At 56.8% G+C, this 26,486-nt stretch overlaps 3 protein-coding genes across 3 annotated transcripts in view; 2 read left to right on the top strand and 1 right to left on the bottom strand.

The window, feature by feature from the left end:
- Nucleotides 1-1,266: 1,266 nt before the first annotated feature.
- LOC308266383 (triggering receptor expressed on myeloid cells 2-like) lies at nt 1,267-7,683 on the top strand (the record flags this gene model as incomplete). The annotated part of the gene is made up of 5 exons (XM_080700574.1): nt 1,267-1,306; nt 3,037-3,387; nt 5,088-5,178; nt 5,754-5,944; nt 7,616-7,683. 5 exons carry the CDS (start codon nt 1,267-1,269, stop codon nt 7,681-7,683), a joined length of 741 nt encoding a protein of 246 aa, XP_080556700.1.
- Nucleotides 7,684-9,603: 1,920 nt separating this feature from the next.
- On the top strand, nt 9,604-14,722 carry TREML1 (triggering receptor expressed on myeloid cells like 1; the record flags this gene model as incomplete). The annotated part of the gene is made up of 7 exons (XM_080700572.1): nt 9,604-9,646; nt 9,809-10,141; nt 12,702-12,798; nt 13,590-13,667; nt 13,711-13,796; nt 14,120-14,172; nt 14,441-14,722. 7 exons carry the CDS (start codon nt 9,604-9,606, stop codon nt 14,720-14,722), a joined length of 972 nt encoding a protein of 323 aa, XP_080556698.1.
- A 695-nt stretch (nt 14,723-15,417) lies between these two features.
- The window catches only part of LOC308266380 (adenylate cyclase type 10-like), a gene marked incomplete at both ends in the record, with an annotated part of 37,948 nt that continues 26,879 nt past the window's right edge, over nt 15,418-26,486 (bottom strand). The window contains 13 exons of the mRNA XM_080700571.1: nt 15,418-15,455; nt 17,349-17,496; nt 17,607-17,711; nt 17,922-18,122; nt 18,608-18,806; nt 19,313-19,430; nt 19,627-19,745; nt 20,102-20,198; nt 20,289-20,493; nt 22,521-22,677; nt 23,110-23,282; nt 24,965-25,090; nt 25,386-25,602. Coding sequence (XP_080556697.1) covers nt 15,418-15,455; nt 17,349-17,496; nt 17,607-17,711; nt 17,922-18,122; nt 18,608-18,806; nt 19,313-19,430; nt 19,627-19,745; nt 20,102-20,198; nt 20,289-20,493; nt 22,521-22,677; nt 23,110-23,282; nt 24,965-25,090; nt 25,386-25,602 — 1,903 coding nt within the window. The remainder of the gene's footprint in view (nt 15,456-17,348; nt 17,497-17,606; nt 17,712-17,921; nt 18,123-18,607; nt 18,807-19,312; nt 19,431-19,626; nt 19,746-20,101; nt 20,199-20,288; nt 20,494-22,520; nt 22,678-23,109; nt 23,283-24,964; nt 25,091-25,385; nt 25,603-26,486) is intronic.

Genomic DNA, 26,486 nt, shown 5'->3' with positions numbered 1-26,486 from the left:
CTCAAGTACTGGCATTACGAGCATGTGTTGCCCAGGCTGGCCTTGAATCTGCTATTTCCTGTCTCAGCCTTTCTACTAGCTGGGATTGCAGGCATGACCACCCCAGCTTTGTGTGAGGGGGGCTCTGCTAACTCGTTGAGGCTGGCTTTGAATCTGTGATTCGCGTTTCATGGCAAGCTTCTGCCTACTCAGTGAGGCCTTTCGCAACGCAGGCTTGTAATCCTAGTAAGTGGGAAGCTGAGAAATAAAAATGCAGGTTCACGGATGTCCTCATCTATTTAGAGAGGCCCTCTGCAACTCAGTGAGACCATGTTTCAAAATAAAAAAATAAAAAATAAGGCTGTGGCATAGCTCGGATATAGAATGTTCCAGGCATCCCATCCAAGTACTGCCCGAAAAAACCAAAACATAAAAAAAAGCAGAGTAAGAAACTCCTGCTTTTCTCCCTGGGGTAGCCCTGCACGATCAGTGGGACACAGTTGGCCAATTCCCCCTCACCTTGGGCTCATCTTCTTAGTACTTAAATTTTTTTTTTGCTGTACTGGGGATGAAACCAAGGAGCATTCAATATCCAAGCGTCACCTCAAGCCCTTTTTTCCCCTTCAATTTGAAACAGGTTCTCACTAAGTTGCCAAGGGCCTCACTAGTAGAAGCTGTGGCTTGCCATGCAGTTTAGATCCTCCTGTCTCTGCCTCCCAAGTACTGGCATGACAAGCACGTGCCACCATGCCGGCTTCCATAGGACTTCTTATTTTTTTATTTTGAGACTAAGTTGCACAGGCTGGCCTTGATCCTGTTATCTTTCTGTCTCAAACTTTCTACTAGCTGGCATTGCAGGCCTGTGCCACCACAGCTTTTGTGTTAGGAGGGCCTTGCTGACTTTTGAATCTGCAGTCCTCCTGTTTCAGTCTTCCAAGTGCTGGCAGACACGTGCTAGCAGAGGGGCCGGATATAGCTGTGGGGATGGCGACCCCGGCTAGCTCTGCCAGCTGGAGCTGAGCAGCCCCGGCCATGCAGGCACCCTGGCTGGCATTAGCAGGAGGAGAGCCGGCCTCCTGTGGCCAGGGTTATGGCAGCCACCCCTCCTCTCTGCTCCTGCACCCCCTCCTTGACTCATGAAGCCAGCCCCCAGTCCTATTGCTTAATGTAGGAGCCAGGTTCCTGTGGGCAGCGCCTGATGCGCCTGGCCCGCTCTTTCCTGCAGTTTAAGGGAAAGACGGGGTCTTGCACGAGGCGCTGCGTCTGTCCTTGGCCCGGGAGGGTGGCATGGAGCTGCTCTGGCTACTCACGCTGCTCCTGGTGACAGGTAGGTCCCCCCTTCCCCTGCCACCCCTTCCTTCCTTCCCGGCCCTAAGTGTGGCTGGATGGGGCTGAGGTGGCACGCCCAAGTGCCCGTGTACCTTCTTCAAGCCAGCCTGCCCTCTGCAGTGTTAGAACCCATGCAGGTGTGTGTGTGTGGGGGGGGCTGTGGGACCCCAGCCACTCGGGATAAGGAAGAGTTTGATGGAACGTCTTAGGCACTAGCTGGCAGAGGGGAGAGTCCTGGGTGCCTAGGAGAGGGCCCCTAAAATACTACAAACCCTTGAAGCATAAGAGCAGCCCTAGAAGAGGCCCCCTGACCTGCACTGGGCTTCTCCCATGCTCGGAAGGCCCCCTCCATCCCACTCTTTTTTTTTTTTTTTTTTTTTTTTTGCGGTACTGGGGACAGAACCCAGGGACATTCTACCTCCGAACCACCCCCAGCCCTATTTTTTATTCTTTATTTTGAGACAGGGTCTCACTGAGTTGTACAGAGCCTCACTAAGTAGCTGAGGCTGTCTGCGAAATGTGACTGTCTCAGCCTCCCAAGTACTGGGATTACAAGCGAGAGCCACAATGCCCGGCTTCCACCCCACTCTTGACAGAGGTGGGGACCGAAGTCTCTGTCACTGAGATGGAACTTTGACACCTCAAATTCTTGCACGCCTGCCTCCTCTCCCAGGGGCATCCGGACTTCTTGCTCCCCAAAAGCGGTGGGCCCACAGGGGCGAGAGGGGAGGGAGATGGTGCCTGTGGAACTGCTTCCTGAGCCCCTTAGCAGGAGGAGGGGAAGGCGGAGGTGGCGGAGGGAGGGACTGGCTGGTGCTGGAGAGGGATATGGCGCACCATCCTCTCTAGTTCCCCAGAAGCAGCCCACAGGCTCCTCCATCCTATCTTCCAAGAGTCTGTCCCAATGGCTGGAGATAGGGGCAGACAGGAAAGACGCTGTGGGCCGGAGACTGCCTGGAGACGGGCTAGCGCTCCGTGCCCATCTCCCCCACCCCAGAGAGGATCCCCAAAATAGCAGCCTCATGTCTTCCCCAAAATAGCTCTGAGACAAGTGCTTCCTGAAAGGGGTACAAAGCCACAGAAATAGGGAAGCTGGAAGCCAAAGGTCAGGAAAAAGAAGCGTGTGGACGGCCCCAGTGTGGACGGCAAAAGACAGGCAGGCGTGGCCACGCAGGGAGGGCCGGCCCCGGGTCTGAGGGGGCCTGCGCACTGGAGACGGAGAGGGGATGTTCTGGCCCATATGACAAGGGGAAGATGGGCAGAATGGGACTGGAGGGTCATTAAGGATAAAGCATCTCGCCGGGCATGGTGGCGCACGCTTGTAATCCCCGCGCTTGGGAGGCGGAGACAGGAGGATCGCGCAGGTTCGAGACCCTGTTTCCAAATAAAATATAAAATAGGTCTGGGAGTGTAGCCCGGAGGTAGAAGGGTTCCATCCCCAGTACCACCAATAAAAAAGAAAAGAAAAGAAAAAAGAATAAGCATCTCTGGAAACAGGCGCAGAGAAGGTCAGTTCCCTCCCTAAAGATTCCCAGCAAGGCCAACATGAGCAACACCTGACCGGGGGCCCACGTTCCCAGTTTCCCGCAGACGTATGTCTGGGAGGTACCACCTTCTCTCAACTCCTATAAGAAGCTCAGCTCCCCCAGGGCAGGGAGTTTGTCCGTCGGACTCACTGCATACACTAGGTGCTCAATACCTACCTGGTAAATGCAAGTCTCCCTGCAGAGCCGTCCGGAGCCCACAACGCCACGGTGTTCCAAGGAGTGGCAGGCCGGCCCCTGCAGGTCTCCTGCCCTTACGACGCCCTCAAGCACTGGGGGCAGCGCAAGGCCTGGTGCCGCCAGCTGGCCGAGGCGGGCCCGTGCCAGCGCGTGGTGAGCACTCACAGCCTGTGGCTGCTGGCCTTCCTGAAGAGGCGCAACGGGAGCACGGTTATCAGGGACGACACCCTGGGCGGCACCCTCACCATCACACTGCGCAACCTCCACGCCCAGGACGCCGGCCTCTACCAGTGCCAGAGCCTCCGGGGCGGCGAGGCAGACACTCTGCGGGAGGTACTGGTGGAGGTGCTGGGAGGTGAGTGGGGCTCGCCGGGCCTCATGTTTCAGGGGTCAGCGTGCAGGGCTGGGGTCACCGCCCAAGGCTTCCGGGGACCCGGGAAACCCAGCGTGGGGCCCATGGCTGGTAGTGCAGGTGGCCCACTGGACAAGGGACTCCAAAGCCACCTGGACTCTCCAGCGGGCTGTGCTCCCTGGTGCAGAACCGATCTCCTGCGGGAAGACATCTTTAATTTGCATTAAATCATGGCCAAGGCCAGGCGTGGTGACGCACACTTGTCATCCCAGCATTCGGGAGGCTGAGACAGGAGAATTGCAGTTGTTCACAGACAGCCTCAGCTACTACTTAGTGAGGCCCTTTGCAACTCAGTGAGACTTTATTTCAAAATAAAGAATAAAAAATAGGGCTAGGTTTATAACTTGGAGGTAGGATGCCCCTGGGTTCCATTCTGCCTCTGAGTTATATATCTAGCCCCATTTTTTTATTCTTTATTTTTTTATGCAAAAACCAAAAACCAAAAAACCATGGCTAGAGTGAGCCTCGCCCCCTCTCCAGGCAGTTCACCCCTGTGGCACCTGGTGGGTATGTGAACACTGTCAGTGGTTCTTAAGGAGTAGCAGGAGGTCAGTTTTGCTTTTCACCTAACCAGCCAGTGGAACTACCATCGTCGAGTGAGCACCAGCCCGGCACAGGAAAACTCTCCTGGAAAGGAATGCTTTTGTGTGTGTGTGCTGGGCAGAGTACTTCACTCCTGGGGCCTTCGTTTCCCCTTCATGACATGAAGGGGATGGAGTGGGGCCCAGGGGCAGAGCACTTGCCTGGGATGCAGGAGGCCCTGGGCACCCAGCACTGCTGGAAAAGAAAAGACAGAGGGAGGGAGGGAGGGAGGGAGGGAGGGAGGGAGGGAGGGAGAGAGAGAGAGAGAGAGAGAGAGAGAGAGAGAGAGAGAGAGAGAGGAGAAAGAAGGGAATCAGGGAGGAGAGAGGAAGAAAGGAAGGAAAGAAGGAAGGTATATATGTGTCCAGTGTCCGCCCCAGATTCAATTTCCCTGAGCACGCCGCCGGCCCTGTCCTGACCTGGGAGCCCCAGTCCAGGCAGGGCGCACACCCTCCAGGGGAGCCTTTTGCCGGTCTCTAGAACACAGGCCAACTTCTGGGGTACAGTTGCCTTTCTGGCCCTCCTGCTTCCCTAAGACCCCCCCAATGGCCCTTGATCATAAATGAGGCCCCAGAGCAGCACTGGCCTCTGGTTGCCAGCCTGTGCCCAAGCCTGTCTCCTCCACTGTCCTAAGGAGTGGGGGCAGAGGGACACGGGTTCGCAGCCCCATCAGAGTCTAAGGCTCCGCCAGCTCCCAAGAGGGCGGTAGGAAATGATTCATGTAGTAGTCATTAGCCGCACTTGCGTGGACAGCTAGACAGCTGACACGGGATTTTCTAACCACCCGGGATTCTGCTCGCTGCTCACAGACTTGTGACGAAGGGCGGGGTGGCGGTCCCGAGTGTGCCTGTGCGGAGCTCCCACTGAATCCTGCCGCCTGCCAGTGAGGTGTCCCTAATTGCTCCACTGCCCAGATGGGGAAACTGAGGCTCAGAACGGACCGCTACTTGATCCATGCAGGATGGGGACGCGGAGGGCCTCTCTAGGCTCAAGGGCCCTCCCCACCCAGGCAAGCGCCGTGCGGGGAGGGGACTGCAAGCTCACGACACTGTCTCCCACAGACCCCGAGGATCACCAGGACACTGAAGACCTCTGGGGCCCCAAGGAGCCTGAGAGCTTCGAGGATACCCAGGTGCAGCCCAGCATCTCCAGGTACGGCAAGCAGCCCTTTCTCAGCCCCAGAGACTCCCACCCTGCACAACCTGGCACGGGCTGGCAGGTGGGACCCAAGACCACAGGGTCCAGGCAGCCCGAGGAAGCAGGAGAGGCCTGGACACGCTCATGGAACACCCCTCCAAACAGCTAGGGCGTGTGTGCAGAGAGTGCTGCTCCAAGGCTCCTGAACAGCAGTCTCCAGGTCTCCTGTCCCTCCCCATGGCCCCAGGCACCCCTCACTTCAGCAAAGCGGAAGTCTTGGTGCTCAGCACAAAGCTGGTGCTCCCAGGCCCCTGGTAGGCCCAGCATCCTTTCTGCCTGGCCCACACCTGTGTACAGTTTAACATGCAACCAGGGTGTGCGTACACACACACACTGCAGTGTGCCGCTGTGGACGGCAGGCAAGTGTGCAGCTAGGGGAGGTGGCCCGCTTAGGTGCACTTAGCAGGTTCTAGGCAGGCCCACCCACCTGGGGCTGGGCAGGGGGAAGGTCTCCCCAGCCCAAAAGCACCTTATTTCTCAGATGCCCGCTTAGGTGACCTGGAGCCTCCCTCTGTCCTCCTCTCTCCAAGGACACCCCCGGAGGAGCGCCTCCTCCCGCCCACCTCCGTCCTCCTCCTGCTGGCCTGTGTCCTTCTCAGCAAGCTGCTGGTGTCCAGTGCCCTCTGGGCCATGGCCTGGCGCGGGCAGAGGCTGGAGGCTCCCCTGGCCAGGGGGCTGGACCAGGACCACCACCCAGGGCACCAGTTGCAGGCCCTGGCAGGTGAGCTAGCTGGGGCAGGGTGGGGCCTGGGCAGCCTCGCGGGTGGGAGGGCTGACTTGGCCTGTTGCAGGGCCGAGGGACATTTGAGAAGAGGACCCCAGACTGGAAGAGAAGGTGGGAGAGGCCCATGCAGGCCCCAGCCTGCACGCCCACCCGCAGCCTCCACGACTCTCCACGCTGCTCTGGCAAGGGGCCACCGGCCTGAAAGGGGGCGGGGGGGGGAGAGAGAGAGAGAGAGAGAGAGAGAGAGAGAGAGAGAGAGAGAGAGAGAGAGAGAAGGGGGGAGGGAGAGAGAGGGAGAGAGAAAGGGGGGAGGGAGAGTGTGTCTGGGAGGTGGGAATGTCACTTGTGAAATTCTGGGCTTTGGATATTAAAGGCTTTCACAGAACAATCCAGACATGTATGGTTTTTATTTTTATTTTGTGATTCTGGGGATGGAACCCAGGAACATTCTACTTCTGAGCTACATCCCCACCGGTTTCTTTCTTATTTACTTGTTTATTTGGTGTGTGTGTGTGTGTGTGTGTGTGTGTGTGTGTGTGTGTGTGTGTGTGGTACTGGGGATTGAACCCTGGGGGCATCCTAACTCCTTCCTACATCCCCAGCCTTATTTTTTAATTTTTTAGTTTGAAATGGGGTCTCACTAAGTTGCTAAGGACCTTGGTAGTTTACTGAGGCTGTCCTCAAACCTGTGATCCTTCTGTGTCGGCCTCCCAAGAACTGGGATTACAGGGGTGTACCACCAACCCAGCTCAATATTTTCCTGTTTACCTGATGTTCTGGCAGTTTCATAAAGGTTTTGTCTTTTGCTTCATGGCTAAGAGAATGAATTTGGATGGGGACAACTAAAAGGGGCATCGAGTGCTGTGTTGGTCTGCCTTTTGTCACTGTGACTAAGACTCCTGATAAGAGAAACTTAGAGGAGAAGCTGATGTGGGCTGGTGGTTCCGAGGTTCGGTCCACAGTTGGCTGGCTCCACTGCAGGGCATCATGTCAGACCCGGACAGGGTGATCGTCCTAGCTTCTCATTCTATGGAAGGAAACTGAGGTCAAGGAGGGACGGGGCAGTCTCCAAGGTCCTCGGCAGAGCCTGAGAATACAAATTTCACTCGACATTCAAGAAATCTCTCTCTCTAGCTCAATCCGATTCACTTATTAGTTGTTTAACAAAATAATTTGGAACATTTCGACTGTTCCAGGTCCTATGTGGGCACGGGAGAGAAAACAGTGACCCAAACAGGAAACGGGCTCTGTCCACACAGAGTTCATGATCCAGTGGGAGGAGACAGAGATAGGAACGCAATGCACAAGTAAGTCTGATGGCATGTTCAAGGGCGAAAGTGCTGAATTAAAAATCACAATAATGAGCCGGGCGTGGTGGCGCACACTTGTAATCCCAGCATTTGGAAGGCGGAGACAGGAGGATCAGCTACTTAGGCCCATTGCAACTCAGCGAGACCATGTTTCAAAATAAAGAATTAAAAAAAATAGGGCTGGGGATGTAGCTTGGAGGTAAAATGCCCCTGGGTTCCATCCCCAGTACCAAAAAAAAAAAAAAAATAATAATAATAATAATAATAAATAATAAATAAAATAAAATAAAAAATCCGAGTAAAGCAAGTGAGGAGTGCTGGTCTGCAGAAGGTACAGGGTTGGTGCCGTTTTAAACAGGTAGCCAGAAGGCGCCATGTGAGAAACAGGTGCTGAAATGGGCCCCGGGAGGGGAAGGAGAGTCCTGAGCAAGGGAACAGCCTCTCTTCTCCTCAACACACCCAGGATGGGGAACCTTGAGCCGCAGAGGAGAACTCGGGGCCACATCCCCTGGCTCAGAGGCGATGCCAGGGGCCCTCTGGCGGTGGCACAGGCAGAGTCTCTGCCGCCCAGCCCGGGAAGGCGGCCGACATGACGCTCATGCCCTGGCCCCACCTCATGCGGTCTCTGGTCCCCGCTGGTGCCCGGCCACTGCCCGGGAGCTCCGGGAGCCGGGCCAGCCTGTTTTCTTAGCTTTCCTGACTCAGCTGCACACTAAACTTCCTCCTTGTGCCCGGGGGCAGTGGCCTTGTCTCCACAGATCCAAGGCCAAGTCTGGGTGCCAAGACCGAATCCTCTGCATCTGCTCCATCGATGCCGGGGCTGATGAAGTGGGCGGGGGCTTCCCAGCCCCAGCCCTGCCCTGCCCTCTTCTGCAGAGAGTGGCCTTTTCTCTTTCCTGCCCCACCACATCAGAGACACTCACCTACGGGTTGGAATCCCCACTGGGATTCCCGAAGGACTGAAGGAGGTTAGATCATGGGGTTTCGATGTCACCGCTGCCTCCCAGCAGGACAACTGTTGCAGTTCCTTGACCCCTCTGAGCCTGTGTGATCAGTCCTAAAAATAGACACTTATTTCCCCCTCAGTTTTGTCTACCATGGACAAAAAAATAAATAAAAATAAAAAAGGAAAATGAGAGGAAAAGATAAGAAAGTGAGATGCAAATATAGGAGTCCAAATCTAAGTAATCAAAAAACTCGCAAAAAAACCACAAAACCCAACAGACCCAACAGAGGAAGGAAAACGAGTGTGGAGAAGTGACTGCCAAAGAAGGGGTCTGTTTCCCAGAACTGAGCAGCGGGCAGGTGGAGGGGGTCCTGGGCGTCCAGCGCGGCAGGTGGAGGGGGTCCTGGGCGTCCAGCGCGGCAGGTGGAGGGGGTCCTGGGCGTCCAGCGCGGCAGGTGGAGGGGATCCTGGGCGTCCAGCGCGGCAGGTGGAGGGGGTCCTGGGTGTCCAGGCAGCGGGCAGGTGGAGAGGGTCCTGGGTGTCCAGTGCGGTAGGCGGAGGGGGTTCTGGGTGTCCAGGCAGCGGGCAGGTGGAGAGGGTCCTGGGCATTCAGTACGGCAGGTGGAGGAGGTCCTGGGTGTCCAGGCAGTGGGCAGGTGGAGAGGGTCCTGGGTGTCCAGGCAGTGGGCAGGTGGAGGGGGTCCTGGGCGTCCAGCGTGGTAGGCGGAGGGGGTCCTGCGTGTCCAGGCAGTGGGCAGGTGGAGAGGGTCCTGGGTGTCCAGGCAGTGGGCAGGTGGAGGGGGTCCTGGGCGTCCAGCGTGGTAGGCGGAGGGGGTCCTGCGTGTCCAGGCAGTGGGCAGGTGGAGAGGGTCCTGGGTGTCCAGGCAGTGGGCAAGTGGAGGGGGTCCTGGGCGTCCAGGCAACATGGCAGGTGGAGGGGGTCCTGGGCGTCCAGGCAGAACACGAGGCTGCCCCAGTCCAGGACCTGCAGTGGAAGGGAGCTTCCTCTGAGAGGCGTTCTGCGGGAGGGACACTCTCCCAGAGGTCTTGGCAACAGAAAGCCCACAAAGAGCTCAGAATGGGGTGCCTTGGGCGCCCCTCCTCACAGCCCTGCACTCTCAGGTGAACCCTCCTCTCTCCTGGCTCTGCTGTGGGGACCTTGCTCTCCCTTGCCCTGGGCAGGGCCCCGCTCTGGCTCACCCTTTGGGCCCCCTCTCGGGCCCCATTCCAACCAGGCTTTGGGAGATCTCTGTCCCCACCCATGGAGGTGCCCACCCGTCCCTGCCTCCCACCCTGTGGTCACCCAGAGCCCCATGTGACCACCCGACAGATGTTTCCTGCCCTTGGGGGAAAGCTGTATCAGTGGTCAGACGAACCCCAGAGGGACAGGAGCCCCAGCCATGGGCCCCAGCCTGCTCCTGCTGCTGCTCCTGGGGCTAGCGGGTAAGGCTCCGGGACCCTGCACTCCCTCCCTGCCCTGCCTGGGAATAGCCGGCGTGGCTGGACGCCATGCCCACCACTGCAGCCCTGGCTGGTGTCTCCATGCCTGAGGTGGGGGGCCCGGCTCCCGACCTACATTCATTCCTTCCTCTTTCCCTCCCGCAGGCCGGGGCTCAGTGGGCAGCCTCCCCGAGCTGCTGCGGGCGCCCTTGGGGAGCTCCATTCTGGTTCAGTGCCACTACCGGCTCCAGGACCTGCGGGCTCGGAAGGTGTGGTGCCGGCTCTCGCCCCAGGGCTGCCAGCCCCTGGCGTCCTCAGCCGTGGACCGCACAGCCCCGGGCGGCGGGCGCACCGTCCTCACTGACCTGGGCGGGGGCCTGCTGCAGGTGGAGATGATTGATCTGCAGGAGGAGGACGCAGGGCAGTACGGCTGCGTGGTGGAGGGAGCCCTGGGGCCCCAGACCTTGCACATGGTCTCTCTGGAGGTGCTGCCCCCAGGTGAGCTCTTAGCCACCCCATGACTCTATTTCCCCACCTGGGGCCAGGGCTCCTGGAGCTGGGGGCTGTGGGGAGGCATGGGAGGAGATAACCTTTTTTTCCCTTTGGGCCACTGGGGATGGAACCCAGGGGCATTCTGCCTCCCAGCTACACCCCCTGCCCTATATTTTATTCCGTATTTTGAGACAGGGTCTCACTGAATTGCAGAGGGCCTCACTGAGTAGCTGAGGCTGGCCGCGAACCGCGATAGCCTTTTGACAGTGTGCAGGGAGCGGGAAGTGGGCTGGTTGGGCCGCCAGAGATAAAGGGCTCAGCAGCCTCTCTGCCCACCCGCCAGTGGGTCCAGGGGCTCCCCTCGTGCCACGCGCGCCCTGGCTGCTCCTCTCAGCAGCTCACACTCACGTGATGCTGTCGTTTTGTGAACTTAGAAATTTTTTATTTTTAAATTTATTTTTATTTTTATTATTTTTTGGTGGTACTGGGGTTGGAACCCAGAGGCTTTCTACCTCCAGGCTACACCCCCAGACCTATTTTATACTTTATTTGGAAACAGGGTCTCACTAAGTTGCTGAGAGCCTCACTAAGTAGCTGAGGCTGGCTTCGAACCTGTGCGATCCTCCTGTCTCAGCCTCCCAAGCGCGTAGAAATGTTTTAAACAAAGTTGAATTTAGCATATAAATTGAAATTATTTTTAAAGCTTCCACCTTTTTTATTTCTGTAATAATGAGTTTGATGACTTAAAATTACTGACTTCAGCCGGGCGTGGTGGTGCACACATGTAATCACAGTACTTGGGAGGCTGAGACAGGAGGATTGTGCAGGTTCAAAGCCAGCCTCAGCTACTTAGTGAGACTCTATTTCCAAAAAAAATATAAAATGGGCCTGGGGGAGTAGCCTGGAGGCAGAACGCCCCTGGGTCCCATCACCAGTACCACAAAAAAAGAAAAAGAAAATTACTGAATTCATATGGCAGTTCATTTTCCAAGTCTTCGCTGAGCAGCAGCAGGTGTCTGACCTGCAGGTAGGGTTTTTTCAATGCCTGGGCTACTTCAGCCCATTCGGTGGGGAGGCTGAGGCAGGACGATCTCAGTTTCGAGGACAGCCATAGGAAGTAGGGAGACTTTCATCAGCGTAGTACGACTTTGTTTCAAAATCAAAATAAAAAATAGGCTGGAAGTGTAGCTCAGAGGTAGAATGCCTCTGGGTTCAATTCCCAGGGCCTCCCCAAACAAACAAAAAAAAATGGGGAAAGGATTAATATTTTGGAAATTCTCTTTTTGTGTAGCACTGGGAGTTGAACCCAGGAGCATGCTACCTCTGAGCTACACCTCCCAGCCTACTTTTTATCCTTTATTTTGAAAAAAAAGAAAGGTCTCAGTAAGGTGCTGAGGGCCTCACTAAGTAGCTGAGGCTGGCCACGAACCTGCGATCCTCCTGTCTCAGGCTCCCAAGTATTGGGATTACAAGTGTGTGCCACCACGCCCGGTTTAGGAAATTCTCAATTCTTATTTGAGTATAAAAAACTATTTGCTTTTATAGATTTTGTTCTCCCAGCCAACATCTTTCTAGTATCTAAGAACTTCTTAAAATATAAATTTTAAATAGTATGTTATACTTTATTTGGAAACAGGGTCTCACTAAGTTGCTGAGAGCCTCATTCAGTAGCTGAGGCTGGCTTCGAACCTGTGCGATCCTCCTGTCTCAGCCTCCCAACCACTGGGATTACAAGTGTGGGCCACCATGCCCGGCTTATATAGTATGTTAAAAAATTGTTCTAGGGAAAAATGTCAGGTGCCTGAAGCAGAGACTGCTGCTGTTTTTCTGTTTAGGATACTGACAATTTTTCTTCCTTTTTTTTTTTTTTGATCTTCTTTTTCTCAAGTAAGTTGTGTCTGACCTGACTCCCAAATAATACAATTAAGAAATGCAAGCCAGGAGTGGTGGCGCACGCTTATAATCCCAGCATTCGGGAGGCTGAGACTGGAGGATCGAGGTTTGTGGCTAGCTCAGCTACTTAGTGAGGCCCTCCGCAACTCAGTGAGACCCTGTTTCAAATTAGAGAATAAAAAATAGAGCTGGGGGTGTAGCTTGGAGGTCAAATGACCTGGGGCCCCTGGGTTCCATCCCCAATCCGGAAAAAAAAAAAAAAAGAAATGCATTCCCTTCCCCAAATAGAGGGTGGGCCAGGCTCTCGGAGTCCCCTCTCTCAAGTGTGTGATTATTTTACATTATAAATACACTGAATTATTCTTGGTTGTCCACATTGCTCAGCGCTCTGAGAGCTACTACCTCAAGGTTAACTCCAAAGACTGAGTGTGCCAAGGGAGGCTCCCTGGGCAGGGCAGGGACAGGCCCAACTGAGGCCGGCAGGCGGGCGGAGCCTGGTGCTCAGGGAGGACGGCTCGCAGCTCAGTGAAGCACTGGCTTCAAAGAGGGGCTCAGAGGCCTTGCTTGGTACAGGGCTGGGATGGCGAGGAGCTCAGGAGCAGGGTAAGGCTCCCATCTCAGGCAGTCTGAAACGGCGAGCCAGGTGCCCGAGACAGACACCATTCTGGCCCAGAGAAACCAAGCCCGAGTGAGTCTCGCGGGCAGATTCAGGTGCACAGGAGCGATGACGGAGGCACAGGAGCGATGACGGAGGCCCTGCACAGAATCGGGTCAGGGCCCAGCGAGGGCCCCGTGAGGGTCAGGGGTGCAGACCTACTAGGGCTGACCTGGAGTCCCTTACGCCCCGGGCAGAGCTCGGGAGGGGCCCCTCAGTGGGGCCACAGGTAGGAGGGGAGGCCTTGCTTGATATCCAGGAGACTGAGAAGCAAGGTCGCAGTGCAGGAGAGCAGAGGCCTGCTCTGGGTGGGGAAGGGAGGTGGCCTTTCTACAGCCTCAGAGAAGCCCAGGGTGTGGGATGCAGGCCGAGGGGGCTGGCGCCAGAGGGGAAGTGGGTATGTTCACACCAGGAGCGATAGGAAGAGCCAGGCCATTCCAGGACCCAAGGAGCCAGCTACTCCCTGGGCTGCTTCCCAGGACCTCTCCCTCCTTCCTTAACCCCCTTCCCGAGCCCCTCACACGTCCACACGCTGGTGCAGCAGCCTCGGTGGCTGTGCTCAAAAAATGTTTCCTCCTGACACACAGAGCCCGGCCCAAGGAGGGAAGGGAAGGAAGAGACCCGTAGGAGTGGCGGGCTGAGCGAGGACCCCGTGGGCAGCGCGAGCCCCTGGGAACTCGGTTCACAAGAGAGGAGGTACCGGCTTGGCTGGGCTGGGTGGCTGGGAGAAGGCGGTAGAGAAGGGAGGGCTGGTTCTGAGCTCTCCAAGTGGGACACTTGTAGGTGGGTCCTGCACGCCTGGGATCTCCTGATCAGCACAGTCCTGCAGCCTGCAGAGAGTGACTCTCTTCTGCCCTGCCTGAGTCTGCCTGCCCCATTCTGTCCTGTCTTCTCTCAACCCTGCAGCCCCGAGAATGTGGCTCGCTGCTCTGGCTCTGGACCAGCAACTCTGGCAGGCGGGAAGGTGGGCGGGCAGGCGGGCAGGTGGGCAGGTGGGTGGCGCTGAGCCCGTCCTTCCCTTGCTCAGCATCCCCTTGATCTGGGGCGCTGTGCTCCTGCTGGGCCTGCTGGTGACGGCTGTGGTGCTGTTTGCTGTGCTGGCCAAACGGAAAGGTACGTAGCTGAGGCCCTTCTCCAGAGGAGGCCAGGAGTCTAGGCCTCCCCCTGCCACAAAGGGGCCTGTTGGAGCCTGAGTCAGGCCCACACCCTAAAGTCCCAGGGATGGAGGGTGTGAGGATGGCTGGGGCCCAGGCCCAGGAAAGGCAGGAGTCTTAGGGAAAGGGGGCCCTGGGAAGGGTGTGTGGAGGGTCTCAGCAGCAGGTGGTAGGCGGCTGGCGAGGGGGAGGGAGCGTTGTGTCCAGTGGGAAGGGGAGGCTGCCCCAGGAGGAGGCTTGGCTGGCCCTGGGAGCACACTGCGCTCTTGTGTGCCCCTCCAGGGAGCAGGCGTGGTGCCGGCGGCCCCTTGCAGAGCAGCGGAGTCTCAGGCATGGTAAGACCTGCAGGTCCCACCCCAATTCCCAGGCCCTCCAGTCACCACAGTTGCTGAGTGTTCCCGGGTGATGGGTGAGAAAGAAGGGGGCGGCCAAGGGCTCAAGCCTCTTCCTGCGTGTGCCAGCAGGGCTCCAGCCCACTCCCTTGAGAGCTGGGGAGCCACAGGGGCTTGCAAACGTCAAAGCAAGCACTCCTGCCCAGGGAGGCACACCAAGGCGCAGGGCAGTGGGGGCCCTGGCTGCCCGAGGCGCCTGCTCTCATTGCAGGGTCTCTCGACGGTCGTCCCCCACGGCAGCGAGTCTGGGCTGGCTGCTGGATTGTCCTCGGACACACCACATGTCAGGCTGGACCCGCCACCGGCTTTCGACAATACCACCTACGCCAACTGCCCCCTTGGTCCCCCATCTGGGAAGCCCCCGGCCCCACCCCCACCCTCGCTGCCCCCTCTGCCCCCTAAGATTCTGACGTCCTCCAACCCTGTGACATATGCCACAGTCATCTTCCCCGGAGGGGACAAGGGTGGAGGAGCTGGGCCAGGGTCCCCCTAACAGCCCCGCCCTGCCCAGCTGAGCCGCTCAGAGCCCGCCCCTCGCCCCGCCCCTCGCTTGGGGCTGGCCACCAACTGCTGCAGCTGAGGCCTGTGCTCTCTGGGTATCTGGGCAGCTGGGGACCTGGCTACTAACCCGACAGGACTGACGGGGCAGCAGGAACAGACGGAGGGCTCCTGTGGAGTGGCCCTGCTTATGCCGGCTCCTCTGCCATTATGAGGGGGCTAAATAAACTCAAAGGATGATGTGTGAGCGCTTAGTGGTGGTGTTGGGAAGAGAAGTGGAGGGCACTAAGTGGTCTTCTTGCAGGCACAGAGAGCTTGGCGCAGTGGCCGTGCCCGTAAAACAACCATGGGAGGCTGAGGTAGAAGGACTGCAAGTTTGAGGCCAGCCTGAGCAACTTAAGTGAGAGCCCATCTCAAGGATAAAAACAAGACCAGTGGGGAGGTGGGTTCAGGGTGTAGCCCGGGAGTAGCACTTGTCTACGGTGCGCAGACAGGTCCCCCCCGCCCCCCACCCCAGGGCTCAGGCCAAGGCCAGGAAGGCTGCTCTCCCCAGCCCCAGCGGCGCTATCTCAGGGAGCTCTGGCAGGATGGCATGAGCTCCCCTGATACGAGGCTCAGGCTACCACAGAACCTACGTTCTGCTCTGTCTCTTAGGGGCCGCTGTCAGCCTACCCACGAATCAACTAGGCCCTAATTTTCTCCAGCTAAGAGGACTGAAAACTGCTGGCCTGCGGGGTGAGGGGCAGGTGAAAGGCGGAACAAAGACAAACCACCCTCCAGGAAGAAGCTGCCCTCAGCCGGACATATTTAGAACCTTTAGAACCTTCTAGAGAGGAGTCCAAAGTCTGTTCAGTGATACAGGAGAACACGAAGGTCAAGAATGCAAGGTGTGGTGGCGACATCTTGGGAGGCTGAGAGAGGGTCGTAGGTCCAAGGCCAGCATGCAATAACTTAGTGAGACCCTGTTCAAAATAATTTTTAAGCCGGGCATGATGACACACGCTTGTAATCCTAGTACTTGGGGGCCTGAGTCAGGAGGATCGCAGGTTCACAGATAGCCTTGGATACTTAGTGAGGGCCTCCACAACCCAGTGAGACTCTGTTTCAAAATAAGAATAAAAAATAGGGCTGGGGGTGTAGCTATAGGTAGAATGTCCCTGGGTTCCATCCCCAGTACTACAAAGGAAAAAATAATAATAAAATAAAATAAGTTTTAAAAGGGCTGGGGGTATAGCTTTGTGGTAGCATGTCCCTGGGGTTCAATCCCCAGTACCACAAAAATAAAATAAAAAGATAATGTGATGGACAGAGTGGTGGGGCCTGCTATCACAGGCCAAAATGCACTTCCTGTGCCTGCCCCGCACCCGGCCTGGCCACCTTCCACTTGCAGACACCGCCATCAGCCCACCGCCACGCAAACTCGTCTAATGCACGGATGACTCGTCCTGAACCGTCGCATGTGTGCACACAGGCAGGCATTGGTAGACGTGATGGGACACAGAGCACAAACCCAGAACATGGCAACACAGTGCTCAGGGCGTCCGTGCTTCCCTGGTGAACACCCCTACACGGTGCCCAGGGCATCCACGCTTCCCTGGTGAACACCGGCTACACGGTGCCCAGGGTGTGTGCACTTCCCTGGTGAACACCACTACACATGCCCAGGGCATCCCCGTTTCCCTGGTGAACACCCCTACACGGTGCCCAGGGCGTCCACGCTTCCCTGGTGAACACCGGCTACATGGTGCCCAGGGCATCCATGCTTCCCTGGTGAACATCCCTACATGGTGCCCAGGGTGTGCGCACTTCCCTGGTGAACACCGGCTACACGGTGCCCAGAGTGTCCATGCTTCCCTGGTGAACACCGGCTACCAGTGCCCAGGGCGTCCATGCTTCCCTGGTGAACACCGGCTACACGGTGCCCAGAGCGTCCATGCTTCCCTGGTGAACACCGGCTACACGGTGCCCAGGGTGTGCGCACTTCCCTGGTGAGCACCCCTACACAGTGCCCAGGGCATCCATGCTTCCCTGGTGAACACCCCTACACGGTGCCCAGGACGTCTGCACTTCCCTGGTGAACCCCGGCTACACAGTGGGTCCCACTGGGAAGGTGCCGTCAGAGCACAGGGTGGGAGTCCTGCAGACCTCTGCACCTCTCAGAAGGAATCATTGGTGTTTCTGGAGCTCACTAGTACATCAGACAAAAGAGGGCTGCACCCAAGCACTGGCACCCTGGCCTTCTTCAGTGATGGCGGTTTCCCATCAGCTAGTGGGTGCAGCCTTATATAAACTGGAATCAAGCCAGGTATGGTGTTGCATGCCTGGAATTTCAGTACTTGGCGGGGCTGAGACAGGAGGATCGCAGTGTTGAGGTCAGCCTCAGCAACTTGTGAGACCCTGTTTCAAAATAAGAAGATGAAACAGGGTAATCCAGTCTCACCCTCAAAAGAAAAGATGGAGGAATGTTCATCTCGAAGGCCCAGCCTCACCTGCCTCTGGTCCCCGACTCTGTCGCAGCGGTGCTAACAATAATATCAATGCCTGCTTCCAAAATATAGACTTTTATTGTGACAAAGATATAGACTTGGGCAACTAGAATCTATTCTACTTAATGTGCACACAAGGCAGCGCCTTGCGAGGACGCGTGACCGCTGCTCCTTTGCACTCAGCGGACCGTGCTCCCTTCAGGCCGTCTTTCTCCTCTTTAACATACACATCCGTGGGTCTCCTCGGCACCCTCGTTCTCCTTGGTATCAGCCGCTCTGCCAGCTGAAAGAAGGACCAGGAAGCGCTGCAGGCAGCCAGCCCGGGAAGGAGGAGGTCCGCGGCCCTGCGGCCAGGGCGCGCTCCTTCCTTTACCTGCCTGCACCTTAGCCTACCTCCACAGACGGCTGAGACCCCGGGCCTTCACGACCATCCAGCTGCCCCAGGAAACAACCCAGGCACTTGAGCTGGACAAAGGAAGAACTTCCTGTGCCTCCGGACTGCAGGTGGGGAGCCAGAGGCCGAGAGGGCCAAGGCGGCGCTGAGCCCGCAGGCGGTCCGGCTGGCGGCACGAGCAGGGCACCCTTCCTCCAGCAGCACCCATTCCCGCACCGCGCCTCGCGTTAGGTGTGGCCTCTCACCACTCTGACCCCAGGCCCTGTGTGTCTCAGGCGAGGGTTCAAACGACGATGCTTACTCTGTATTCCTACATTTTTTCCACAAGAGGCATCTTTCTCCAGGAACTCTCTGTCTATCCAAATCCCGGTCAAGCAAGTGTCAAGGGGCCTGATGACATTAGCCGAGGACGCAGAGTCTCTCTTCCCACTTCTCATCACAGAGGCCTTAAGCTCAGAGACCCACTGGTGGTAGACAGGGCAGGTCGCACATCGAGAGAAGAACTCCTCAAAGTACTGAAAGCGGAAGAAGGCCGGCAGCGGGCTCAGAACTCCTTCCTGCGGTGCCACTCTAGGACACACAATGGTCCCTGCCAGTGGACCCACAGGCCCGGAGAACAGGGTGACAAGATACATCTGGAAAACTGGTTTGGGGATACAGAGGACCTGAATGTGCCTTGGATGGAGGAGGCAGGGCTGCAGGGAGGCGTCAAGTTACGGATGGGCTGGACAACATGGCAGGTCCACTGAGAAGGGCTAATATACCTCAGCGAGACTGAGTAGCAGCGGTGTAAAGGTTACAGTTAAGAAACCAAGTTCTAATCTAACTGCCAGAAAATCCGGGAAGGTCCGTGAGGTAGGCAGAAGCTTTCTAGGTGGATAAACAAGGCATTTGAGGAGGAAGGGGACAGAGCCAGCGAGCAGGGGAGCGGGGATGCGGGCAGGCGGCAGAGAGTGTCCTGGGAGGTGGGTGCTGCTGGGAGGACGAGGAGGACAGCCACCTGGAGGGTTCTGCTGCGGGCCTCTGGAGGAACGTGCATGAAGACACTGGCTGGCATGTTCTGTAACATGAACGTGTGGCACTCCAGGAACCGCACAAAGCCGTGACAGCCAAACAGGGAGGCATTGGTTCTTCTCACCAGCTGACAAGCCTTGGAGAAGTGGCGCGCGAACAGGCCCCACTGCAAGTTCTGGGCAAACCTGGAGGAGGAGCCAGGGCACGGACTGGTCCCTGCCAAGCCGCCGTGGCTCTTCCCTACAACCGTATTTCTTTAGGGCTCTGAGACCTCTTAGAGAGCGAGAGGTACGATGCTGGAAGTGGTGTTGGCTATAGCTTACAGGCGAGGAGAACAAGAAACTGGTGATTTCCAGCCTTGCTATGGGGCGGTAGCTCGTAAATGCAACCCTCAACCTCTGGGCCCAAATCCGTTAAGGGGCAAGAAGAACTTTTCTATTAAGCTACAGAGAATGGGTGGCGAATGGTCTTTAAAAGTTCCTTAGGGTAGCTGGACGTGGTGGGGCACGCCTGCAATCCCAGCACTTGGGAAGCTGAGGCAGGAGGATTGCAGGTTCGAGTTCAGCCTCGGCACCTTAGTGGGACACTCAGAACTGAGTGAGAGCCTGTTCGTGAGCGATGTTGACTAGACTGACTGGCTTTGGTAGTCCTTAAAGCCTGCCCTTTGCACAGACCCCGAGGGAGACATTACCACAGAGCCAGGGAGGCGTGCACTCCCAGCATGACGTTGCTTTGAGGGGTCAGAGCACAGCTGTGCTCATAGTTTTGGACGAATCGCAGACATTCAGCGAAGGGCCGACAGAGCAGTCCTGTGAGGGAAGGCAAGTGGGCTAGCGTATGTGGCCAGGCAGCGGCAGGGGTAGGGAAGCCGCAGTAGAAAGAAGGGCACGTGCCTGATGACAGGCACTCCCCAGTCACAGCGTGCGCCTCAGGCTTCGGGACGGGCAGTGGGCGAGCCTGAGGGGCCGCCTCTGTACAGTGCAGGCTGCGCTGTGCAGAGCTCACCTTCCCCATAGAGCAGCAGGTCTAAGCAAGCAGAGTAGAAGCCGGCCAGGGCCAGGACGTCGCGGCCCCGGGAAACGAGCGCCCACTGACTCTCCAGCACACGGACACAGAGGTCAAATCTGCCGAGAGACAGAGCCGCTGGGACAGCGAGGGAGTGGGGGTTCAGGAAAGGAGGGGTCCCGACTCTCAGGCCACCTAACGCCCCCGAGGCCCCTCTCCACAACTCCACTTCTCTAGAGAACATCTGCTCCTGGGCTCAGACCTGTCAAGGTAAGGGCGGTGGGGGCCTGTGGGAAAATGGGGGTGTCCGCCAGCTCTGGGCAGCTCCACTCTGCACTCCATTCCTGATTCCCCGCATTTAAGATCTTACTTCCAGGGGGCGCTGTGGAAAGGGAACGGGACCTCCCTCTCCACTCCCAACACCTCGGGGAGATACCCCTCCTCTGCAACAAAGGACAGGGCGTGGTCTTAATACTTCTTTTTCAGGAATGCAGATCGGAAAAGAACTGAGAGCACTAGGTTCTCCAGAGCCGGTTTCTTGAGGAGTCCGCATAGCTCCTGAGCGTGAAGCCCTACGAGGTTAGACATATATTGGGGCCGGGCCTCCGACCCGGCAACGCCCAGCCCCGTTACCCAGCTTGATGGAGAGGTCGAGACGTTACCCAGCTTGATGGAGAGGTCGAGATGGCCAAGACAGAGCCTGGTGTAGGCCAAGGCCTGCAGGAGCCGGGCGGCGGCCAGCAGCCCCTCCCTGGAGGACCAGCACAGGCTGCTCTTCTGAATGGCCAGTTGCTCCCAGAGCAGCCACGTCTCCCTGTCGCCCAGGTTCTGAGAGAGCTGGGAGAGGTCCACGTAGGCAGAGACCACCTGCGGGCAAGTGCCCTGCGGCTGTGATCTGGGGCACTCCCTCCCCATAGAAACATACACCCCTCCCCCGCAGGCTTCCAGTCTCATCGCCCTCACCTGATCCTCAACGCGCCTTCTCTACGCCCCCTCCTCAAAGCCCCTTTACTCCAACACTTCCCTATCAAAGCAGAACCTGCGTAGATCTCCATTACAGCTGCGTTCCCATCAAACACTGTCTTTCCTAGGTCTCCAGGGCCTGGCTATCTTGGTTTTCTTCCTGTCTCTCTGGTGACCTGTTCTCAGTTTCTTTTGCAGTAAGCCAGCCTCATCACCCTGACCTTTAGCACCGGAGCTGCAACTCAGTCCCTGGGCCTCCTTCTCGCGCACACCCCTTCCCATTAGGCTCCTCTCTGGCTGGGTAGCTGTGCATAGCACGTCCACGCTGGTGAGGACCTCGTGCCCAAGTCCAGCCCAGGCCTTTCCTGAGATCCGACGGACCTGCCTGCTCACCGCTACACCTGGGTGTCTAATGAACATCTCACTTTCCCACCCCAGAGCCTCGCCCCCAAACATCTAGGAATCGTTCCTCTCGCAGACTTTCCCACCCCAGAGCCTCGCTCCCAAACATCTAGGAATCGTTCCTCTTGCAGACTTTCCCACCCCAGAGCCTCGCCCCCAAACATCTGGGAATCGTTCCTCTTGCAGACTTTCCCACCCCAGAGCCTCGCTCCCAAACATCTAGGATTCGTTCCTCTTGCAGACTTTCCCACCCCAGAGCCTCGCTCCCAAACATCTGGGAATCGTTCCTCTTGCAGACTTTCCCACCCCAGAGCCTCGCCCCAAACATCTAGGAATCGTTCCTCTTGCAGACTTTCCCACCCCAGAGCCTCGCTCCCAAACATCTAGGATTCGTTCCTCTTGCAGACTTTCCCATCCCAAATCAAGAGCACCTCATCTCGCTCTAGCTCAGGACGCAGAAAGGGGGCCACCCCTGACTTTCCAGGTCCCACAGGCCGCAGTGGACAGGAGGCCGCTTCTCCCGCCCCGCTCCGGCAGGGGTCCGTGCCGTGCCACCTGCCCAGATGACCGGCCCCTGCTGCTCCCGGCCCTCCGTTCCTCTGGTCAGTTTCCTCTTGACACAGCAGCCAGACTGCCTTATTAAAGTAAAAGCAGGGGTGTATTCATTCGAGTCACCCCTCCATGCCACTCTGGTATGGGGCTGTATTTCTATTTTCTGTATTTCTATCTTTCTAATAAACTTCTTTAAATCTTCCAAAAAAAAAAAAAAGTAAAAGCAGACCATGCCCCTTTTCTTTGAAGAGCCTATCACCTTTAGAGTAAAAGGCAAAACCTAACAAAGGCCTCCATAACAAAGGCAGCCCCTCTGGCCGCTCTCACAGCCGCTCCCACTGCATTGGCTGGGTCTCTGACTGGCTTCCGCGTGGCCATGCCCTCACTTCCTCAGATGTTTGTGCCAATGTCACCTGGTGACCCAGCTCAGCACCCACCCACCCAGCCCCAGGACCCAGCTCAGCACCCACCCACCCAGCCCAGGACCCAGCTCAGCACCCACCCACCCAGCCCAGTTCCACATCACATTGATGATCACCCAACATATTATACATCTACTAGCTTTTACCATCCTCCACATGTTCCCCTGGAGCCAAGTTCAGTGCCTGGCATATAGTATGTTTTTATCAAGTACTTCTTGAGTAAATGGATAAAAGACAGAAAGACAGATGCTAAAATTAGGAAGACCTATTTCCTTTCCTTTTTTTGCTGTCAGCATCACTAATCTGACAAAACCATGACCCTCCCTCCACGCTCCCCACCTACACCACTCAAACCACCAAATCCTCTTTTGAATATTCACAAAAAAAATCAGCATTCAGACCAAGGAGACCACATCTAACCCAGGCCTGGAACCCGGTCTACACTGCAAACGAGAAGCTGTTCCATCCCGGGATCAGGTGTCTAGACCAGGCTAAACACAGGGGCCGGGCCTCCTCGCCAGCCCTCGGGGCTCTGCGCGAGCCAAGGCTACTGACCTGGGCTTCCTCGGCAAACTCCTCAGCTGAATTCCTTTGCATGAGTGCGGCCAGGCGGGCACACCTGCGGCTGCTGGCCGTGGCCTCCAGGTTATATAGCTGCCAGAGCAGGGAGAGGCAGCGCACCCGCTGCTCCACGACCGCCAGCTGCTTCTTCCTGTGGCGGGGCACGGGGCGGTCAGCACACCGACCCCCACCAGTGCCAGCCCCCACCCACAGAGGATCTTCTGTAGGCCGTCAAGCCTGGAGCCGGTCCTGCAAGCCACTCCTAGCCCATGTGGGTCTGACTTCATCTCTCTCGAGGGAGAAGAGCCCAGGGAGAGGCTTTTCAAAGGCTCACTCTGACGTTCTCTGCCGACTTTGACTGGCTGGGGCTAGGCAGAAGGCTTGGGGCTGTATGAGTCACCTGTCCTACGTGTGTGCTCAGATACACGTCTTACTCCATGCCCGCCCGTGCTCGGGCTGTGCTGACGTCTACTTGAGAGCGAGAGGGTGCTCGGGGAGCACGGGCAGAGCCCTAGGCGGGGGGGGGGGGCGCATCTCTCTGTGGCCCTAAAGAGGACCGGGGCAGTTTGGCCAGGTTTCTCACTTCTCATTGGGGTTGCCTGGCTGTTGGCTCAGGGAGCAGGAACGCCAATACTTCTCCAGAAATGTTTGGAAAAGGACACCAAGCCAGGTCCAAGGGAAATTTCTTTTCAGCAGTCGAAGGGCTTGCCTGGCCAGTTTTTTGGCCAACGTGATCTGTCCCATGTTGAAGCAGACCTAGAGAAGGGAAATGGGTGCTGGAGTCAGCGGGGCCGCAGCAGAAGGGGCGCAGAGACGGGGCCTGAGAGCCCTCCGCAACCCGCACGGCTCCCAGGTGGAAAGGGATGCTGCTAGGTGACATGGCAGCGTCATGTGGACAGACTGAGACACACTGACGCACCAAGTCCTCTCTCCCTCCTTCCTGAGTAGGGCGCACGGCCACAGTGCCGTCGTGGGCCTTGGGGAACCATCTTGAGGTGATCCTGTAGTTTCATGTTCTAAGGCTGAACTTCCCAAGAAAGTGGTCAAGTCTTTGTGATTCTAGGAAGTGTTGGGAGAACTGCACAGTAATTTCTTTTTATTTGTTTTATTTATTTAGGTTTTTGGTGGTACTGGGGGTGGAACCCAGAGGCTTTCTACCTCCAGGCTATACTCCCAGATCTATTTCATACTTTATTTGGAAACAGGGTCTCACTAAGTTGCTGAGAGCCTCACTAAGAGGCGAGGCTGGCTTTGAATGGGTGCGATCCTCCTGTCTCAGCCTCCCAAGCGCGGGGATGACAAGCGTGCGCCACCACACCCGGCTGTAATTTCTTTTTATAGAAAGGAAAATATTTAACTTTGCTCTGAAAACCACTTGATGGAAGCAAAAATAATTCAACGCTAAAATGTTCTGATATTGCCTTTGTTCTCCAAAGGCATACAGACGAGGTTGGTTTCCATAATCAGATTATCTTAAGGTTCACACTACATTAGTTATATATTCCAATGAACAAAGAACATAACAGAATAATTTTCAGAGAAATAAACACAAATAACCAATAAACATAACAATGCCATACCATGTTAATTAAGAGACATACACTAAAACACAATATAGCTTTTGTCTAGGGATTAGCAAGCTTAGGGGAGCCTGATAATATCTGACGTTGACAAGCATGTAAAAGCATGGTGAGATGGCACGCTTTGGTGCCAGAGGTTGATATATGCAGGGAGTGCCGCCGCCCGGAGCTTGTGCTTTAGCGCCCGCCTTTGGAGATGTCTCTTTCAGAGAGGAGCGAGGTCTGTAACAAGACTGCACTGAGGCTGCGTTTACCCTCCAAATCAGAGACAGCAAAAGCGTTTGTACATGAACAAGGGAACAAACTCGACACACCCTACGGTGGGCACGGGCGCTGGCCACGCGGCAAGTCAATGTGTACACACATGTGCAAATGTGTCATTCATACCACTAAGAGTAACCACACGCCTGTCACCCCAGGACTGGGGAGGCTGAGACAGGAGGACCGCAGGTTCGAGGACAGCCTCAGCACGTAGTGAGACTGTCAGCCACCTAGCGAGGCCCTGTTTCAGAATAAAAATAACATAGGGCTGGGGTGCAGCTCAGAGGTGGGGTGACCCTGGATTCAATCCCTAGGACATAAAGTCAGCTGAAGAAAAGGAACGTAGAATATGGTACTATGTTGAAAAGAGTGATACATGTACAGAGCTGGTGGGAATACGCCTCATGCTATTAACTACGGTGGGGACAGCGTGGGGCTAGCGGGCTCTCTCGCTTTCTATATACTCCAGCCTGTAAAAACTTGTATCACCTTTCGTCACATTATCACATTTAGAATCACACACACCACGAAGGGCTAAGAACGAGAGGACACGCCCGGGAAGGATCACCGCACTGGAAGGCCGCCCGCCTGCCTCACCTCTGAGCGCAGACGGCAGAAAGTCGCCTCCTCGAACTGACAGACCTTCACTTTGCGCTTTCTCAAGAAGGAGAATGCTGAGGGCCGGCCCAGAACACTGCCTGCCTTCCTCAGATAGAAGAAGGCCTCCAGAGGGGCAAGGGTGGAAACGGGTTAGGCCTGGGCAGCGCTGAAGAGGAGTCCAGCTTATGCTGCAGGTCCCCATCTGACCTGGTCTGGACGGAGTTAGCCACAGGCGGGCTGGCCCATGTCAGGGCAGCCAGGCGGGCAGGTGGGAGCGCTTTTACCACCATCTCCCCTTCACATCTCCTGAATCCCTCCCAGCTCCCTCCCGCCTCCCATGTTCCTCCACTCTCCAGAACCTCAGTCAAGCCCCCCAGGTCAAAGGGCTCCTGGAGAGGCCAAGGGCAGAGCCTCTCACCATGTAACTATCCGACAGGTCCAGGGAGGCTGCGGCAGCCTCCAGCAGGTAGTAGAAGGCGCAGCTGGCTTCCCCGACGACCAGGCAGTGCTGCGCCAGGGGCCCGAGTACCGCCTCCAGGACCTGGGCGCAGCGGCAGGGTGCCGTCAGCAGGCCTTCCCCCGGGCTGCTCTGAGCCAGCTTCTGGGCCACTCCATCCAGGAACGCTTCCTCTGTCCTTTGTGGAAACAGACACGCTGGGGGTGGCCACGAAGCTGCCGCTCTTGTCAGGAGGGTGCAGCTTGTTCCAGGACGCTTTCTGGGTAGTTTGTTAATTTTATTTCTGCCTCTTCCATTGCTCCGTAAGTTTTTATAAGTCAGGGAACAGAGCTGTGACTACAATTCTCTATTTAGGAATTTAAAAAATTCTAAAGCCAACCTAAGCACCCCACAGTCCAAATAGGAAAAGACCACATCTGAAGAGTAAACCAACATCTAGGTGCTGAATGAAACCCTGGCGCGATGAAGCGTGACAGCAGTCTTCCGCTGGCGCGAATGGGCTCTCTGATTGCCACTGGAATGTCACTGTGCATACATCACCGACCCACGGCAGCTCTGCCGGGCAGCCAAGAGTACTTCTCTTTACAAATGAGGAAACTGAGGCAGAGAAGTGACTTGTGCCTGGCATCACTGCTAGTGAGAGGTGAAACCAAAACCAGTGCTCACCTCTCGCTGCTAGTCCCTTGCACTTTCCACAGAGTGGAGGGCGCTCTGAACTACAACGACCCACCATCATGGGAACCGCGGCGGGCCTTGCAGGACGGGGGCACTGAGGCGGGCCTTGGAGGACGGGGGCACTGAGGTGGGCCTTGGAGGACAGAGGCACTGAGGCGGGCCTTGGAGGACGGGGGCACTGAGGCGGGCCTTGCAGGACGGGGGCACTGAGGCGGGCCTTGGAGGACGGGGGCACTGAGGCGGGCCTTGGAGGACGGGGGCACTGAGGCGGGCCTTGGAGGACGGGGGCACTGAGGCGGGCCTTGCAGGACGGGGGCACTGAGGCGGGCCTTGGAGGACGGGGGCACTGAGGCGGGCCTTGGAGGACGGGGGCACTGAGGTGGGCCT

This window comes from Muscardinus avellanarius, assembly GCF_963383645.1.
Source record: "Muscardinus avellanarius genome assembly, chromosome: 8".
In the NCBI taxonomy this organism is placed as follows: Eukaryota; Metazoa; Chordata; class Mammalia; order Rodentia; family Gliridae; genus Muscardinus; species Muscardinus avellanarius.
This window is presented reverse-complemented; position numbering and strand designations above follow the sequence as displayed.